Here is a 5,152-nt window from a genome sequence, read left to right as displayed (position 1 = left end):
GGCCAAGTTCGGTCCTCGAGACACTCTTAGTTGTCTCTCTGCTCCAACACACCTGAATCCGAGTCAATTCAGGTGTGTTGGAGCACCGCAGCCGCAGTACTAGGTTTGGACACCGGGGTGCGCATTAACATCAAAACAGCAACATTTGGAATGTTTTGAAGCTTCATGAAACAGATGTCAAATGTTTCAAGAGTTGTGTGAAGCGCTTCCCCCCCCTACAATAAGAAAACCTGTCTACGCCCCTGGATGACTGTGGCAGCTTTAACTGTCCAAAATGACAAAGGCTTTAAAGCTTTCAGGAGCACACTCACCTGCACAGGTGAGGCTCTGCTCAAACACATAACCGCAGCACACGTCACACCAGGAACCCCCCGCGCAGCGCTCGAAGGTGTGGCCCTCCCCGGACTCCGCCTTCACCCGGGGGTCCCTCTGTCCTCCGGAGAAGATGGTCCTGACGTCTGGGGGTCTGAAACCTTTCCTTCTGGCCCGCACTGGCGCGTCTCCATGTCCCTCTGTGACGTCACACCTCGCCTCCGCTTTGGCCGGCGGTGGGGGCCCCGCGGGGGCCTCCGGGGGCGCCCGCTCGCCCCACACCGCCACCAGGTTGACCGGCTGCGCAGGATGGTGCCTCCGGACGGCTCTCACCACCGCCGGGCCCTTGTTGGCTTTGGAGATCCGAATCTTGGCCCCCGGCGGCGCTGACGTCACTCCCGGTCCGGTCAGTGGATCCGGTGGGGCCGAAGTGACATGAAGCGCCAGAACGTTTAACGGAGAACCGTCCGGGACCGCGGACCGCGGCGACACGTACCGCCGCGCCTGGTGCATCACGCACGCCGCATCTAGAAGTGTGCGCGTTCCCGCAGAGCGCAAGTCGAAGTGTGTCGGTGCGCGTGCGGGAAACGGGTTGGACCTCATTTCAGGCCAAAAAACGCGCCAAACCTTATTTTAAAAACCACACAATTTAAATTCGTCTTCGTCTTTAACACGGAAAAAAAACGCTAAAACTTCTTACCGATTTCACTGGATGGATATGATCAATTCAGCGCAAATTACAAGTGAAAACGCAAAATTTCTAGTTTTACAAGTATGTTGCAAAAAAGCCGCATTTACACAAAATGCAAATAAAAGGAAAAAACCCTGAAAACAATACGTGATTGATTAATCAGTCAAAAACCAGAAAATCTGCAAAAATAAATCAATAAAAAGTGTCAATGTATGTAAGATTTTATTACTAGCTGTAAATTGAACAGGGCTTTTTAACATTTTTTAGAGTCTATATTAGTGAATTCACTCAGCGGTATAACCATTGAAAATACCAGTAATATAATATAACCAATAATATAGCCCTTAATAATAACGAAGTTAAAGTGAATTTAAAATGCTAAAAAAAATAATTTTTAAATAATTACCAAAATATTTGAATGTGGTTCTTTTAATTGTAAAATAATTAAAAAATGTGTGATAATTGAGTCGCCCCTTTTCCTGCATGCAGGTCCTACTTTGGCCACAAGGAGGTGCTGGTGTCGCTTAAATGAGTTTCCCCGACACATTTTTAATCAAACGTTTTCTGCAGTAAAGTTACATCTATAAACACTTGCTCACGCACTACTTATTGATTTATGTCACTGATACATTTATCGATAGTGTGTGTGGAACTTGTTTCAAGTTTGTTTTACTTTAAGTCGGTCATGTGACTAATGCTGCCTTCATGTGCTATTGGTTTTATGGTAAGACGACTGGCCTACGTGCAAAATGTACGTGAATGCGCTGTCACGTGGTGATTTCGACTGGTCATTTTGACACGAGCTTCTGAGTCCAGATGACCTTTGACATTTCAAGATGGGGGACAGAAAAGCCGCATTGGTCAGGAATCATCCGCCATTAACTGTTGGTTATATACATCATCATTTTTGCATGTGGTTGCATCCTGCTCCTGCTGTAGAAAGAAAATTAAAAACTCAGTTTTCCCGAAGTAGCAGGTGATGAAGCGCGTCTCCGCCAGTTTTCATTTCGTGATAACAAAAACATACTCGAATGAAAAACATGTTCCCAATAGTACATGAAGGCAGCATAAAACTCGAAGAAAGAGACCCACGAAAAGTTCAGTTAGATGAAAGAAAACAGCGTTTCATGTGGTTTTCCCCTAAATGAGATAAAACTGCAGCAAACAGTTACAGAAAAAAAAATGTTACAAATCAGCAAGTTTAGTGTATGTCAGTAATTAACAGCTTTTAATTACTTTTTCTTCCCTGAAACATTTGGTTATACTGAAGCAACAATTTACTTCATGAAAGTGCATGTGCTTGAAAAAAAGAATCACAATTTTAAAAAGCAATAATACACAAGACAGCACATGCGCACATAATGATAAAATAAGTTGTTGGAAACATTCTTGAAATAACAAACAGCAGATGGTCATTTACTTTAATCCATCAATTCCATTTTATACCAACAATACATAAAGTATCATAGTGCTTACACATTATGACTTAACAGAACAAATCATAAAAAAAAAAAAAAGTCCTGTTTCTAGAGTTTGACTGACAGTGATCCGACTAGTTAATGTAATTTTGCCCAATACATTTTTATTCTGACTGTAACTCACCTTTGTCATCTATAGTTTGAATTTAACTTCTAGGTTTTTTTTTTTCCTGAATATTATTGATGTGAATGTTTTAGTTTGTAATTTAAGCTGTTCATTGATTATTTTTTTTAAAGTGCTAAACAAATCAACTGATTCATAATAAATGGATGATTTCAACATTTCAAATGATAAATCACATTTAATCAAAAGTGTTGTTAAACAAGGTATAAAAATTCCACAATCTCACTTATGTTCTCCCCAAGTTTGTGATACTCAAAATTTCAGGTCAGAAAACTTCAGAGATGTACCAAATTTGCATTTTGTATATTTTTTCATTGACTTCATTTGTGATGTTTTGATTTCTGACCTTTTGGTTTTTGTTTACATGTTGGAAACAGGCGTCCAAACTACCCAGAACAGAAACTGGTCACTTCGGCTCAGGCTGATTTTCATAAAAGAAGCACACACAAACAACATGGAAGCTGGTGGAGAGACAGGATGAAACGATGCTCGCCATCGTGCGAGACGCGTGTTTGGTTACAGACTGGAGACAAAATGAAGACTTTTCACTCAACATTATCATCATCGTCCTCATTAAGAGCGTCCTCCTGCAGGTGGAAGTGAACAAAGACAACATAGAAACGATTATGATTTAGTGTTTTCAGTGTTATGTAAAAACCTTTAACATTACGTACGTATCCGCCATGCTGCGTGGCCCAGGCAGAGAAGTTATGCTGGATGTATCTGGCTCCGAAGCCGAGCAGCGGTCTGGTGAGCTGCTGATCCACTGCAGACAGACGGCTGCTGACCTTCAGAGAGAACAGAAAACATTCACAGGCACCCCTGCAGGACACTTTGTGCACTTCATGTTGCTAGCAGATGGCCTTTAAAGTCGTTACCTCACAGGTAATGGCGAGCTTGGTCTTTGGTGACGCTTGTGGCCCAAGAGAGTTGGGGTCAGAGGTTGCGATCCCCATCTTTTCGAGAAAGGCTGAAACGAGTCTCTCAAAGAAACTGTAGTTTCCCCTCAGCTCAGCGGTCAGCGAGGAATCTCTCAGTACCTGACGAAGATGACATTTAACTCTGACTCAGCGCCGCCAGCAAGAAGTTTGTTCATTTGCTCAGAACATATAAATGTGATTTATCCCAGAAGAACCATTAAGGTGTTGATAATAATCAAAATCATAACCCCCCCCCCCCCCCCACACCACCCGTTATGTATGTGTGTGTGTTGGGGGATGCAGTGCAGTCGAATTTTTACCTTTCGGTTGAACTCGTCTCCACTCTCCCTCAGCAACAACCCGATGAGCTTCTCAATGTTGTCTTAAAAATAAATAAAGTAAATTGTAACTTCATACGACACTGACTGGAAGAAAAAATTTAAGTTTGTGAAACAGGTGTGAAAAGCCACAGTCTCCTAGAAAGTGTTCTTATACATTTTCGACAAAAAAAAAAAAAAAAAGAACAAAACACAGAAGTCCTTTACCTCGTTGCCATTTAACTTTCTGCACTTACCATCTTCTGGGACATATTCTGAGTCGGCCTCGATTTCTGGAGGCGTGAATGGGATTTGATCAGCGATCTCAGTCAGTCGGCTCACAGCCACCTCCAACTTATCGTTTTCACTCCCATCTGACAAAGACAATAAATAAGCTTTAACACTGAGTGATCTGGACTCGACCACAGCAACACTTAAATTTATCCATCCATTTTCTTCCGCTTTATCCGGAGTCGGGGGGGGGGGTGTTGCCGTGATAGAAAATGCAAGACTTAGTTTTGGTAAATAAATACTTCAGTTCCTTTTACCCAGCACCAAATCACAACAATGCTGCCTCAACATGCTTCAGTGATTATAAACTGAAAGGACTTGAAGAAGAGCCATGATTGTTATTGTACACACACACCACGAAATGTGTCCTGCGCATTTAACCGTCCTAACTACAGTTAGACACAATCCAACCACTAGGGGCAGTGTGCAGCCACAGTCCGGTGCCTGGGGACCAACTCCAAATGTAGAGACGCTGCCTTGCTCAGGGGCAGAGAAAGAAAGACCCTAAATAATAATGTTTTTGACTGGAAACTGGAGGAAACCCACACAGACACAGGGAGAACATACAAACTCCACACAAAGGCCAGGACGTGATCCCACAACCTTCTTGCTGGAAGGCACCAGTGCTTGCCACTAATCCACCGTGCCACTTCATCACAGCTATAAACAGACTTAAAAACATGTAGCAAACCGTTATGTCAAAGTCCAATTAAAGGCATGTGTTGAGTATTCAGTGTTTAAGTGAGCATTTCATTATAAAAGTTGAGTTTCTGAATTACTCCAGTAAAATGTGTCTGATGCATCAGGGGGTGTGAGTCACTAATGTTAATGATTTCTTTACATTTAAGACAGACACACACAAACACAAAACACTTAGTTTTCAAATGACTGTGATAAATTAAACATGGCTCAGAATAACTCCTACCGTCTCGATGTGCACCGCGTACATCACCTCCAGATTCAGATGTGAATTCCAGTGGTCCAGATCTGAATCCTGCTTCAGACGGTCTGTTCTGGTC

The 5,152-nt window shown here is 42.6% G+C and overlaps 1 protein-coding gene across 3 annotated transcripts in view; it reads right to left on the bottom strand.

Moving 5' to 3' along the window:
- Positions 1-2,410: 2,410 nt before the first annotated feature.
- Positions 2,411-5,152, bottom strand: part of LOC117503884 (apoptosis facilitator Bcl-2-like protein 14) — a 4,697-nt gene continuing 1,955 nt past the window's right edge. For all 3 annotated transcript variants that reach the window (XM_034163169.1, XM_034163167.1, XM_034163170.1), the window contains exons 2-7: positions 5,059-5,152; positions 4,100-4,216; positions 3,846-3,907; positions 3,484-3,645; positions 3,280-3,393; positions 2,411-3,192 (exon numbers count right to left, since the gene is read on the bottom strand). The exon at positions 5,059-5,152 is cut by the window's right edge. In XM_034163169.1, coding sequence (XP_034019060.1) covers positions 3,151-3,192; positions 3,280-3,393; positions 3,484-3,645; positions 3,846-3,907; positions 4,100-4,216; positions 5,059-5,152 — 591 coding nt within the window. In that variant the 3' untranslated portion in view covers positions 2,411-3,150. The remainder of the gene's footprint in view (positions 3,193-3,279; positions 3,394-3,483; positions 3,646-3,845; positions 3,908-4,099; positions 4,217-5,058) is intronic.

The sequence above is a fragment of the Thalassophryne amazonica genome, chromosome 22 (assembly GCF_902500255.1).
Source record: "Thalassophryne amazonica chromosome 22, fThaAma1.1, whole genome shotgun sequence".
NCBI lineage: Eukaryota > Metazoa > Chordata > Actinopteri > Batrachoidiformes > Batrachoididae > Thalassophryne > Thalassophryne amazonica.
This window is presented reverse-complemented; position numbering and strand designations above follow the sequence as displayed.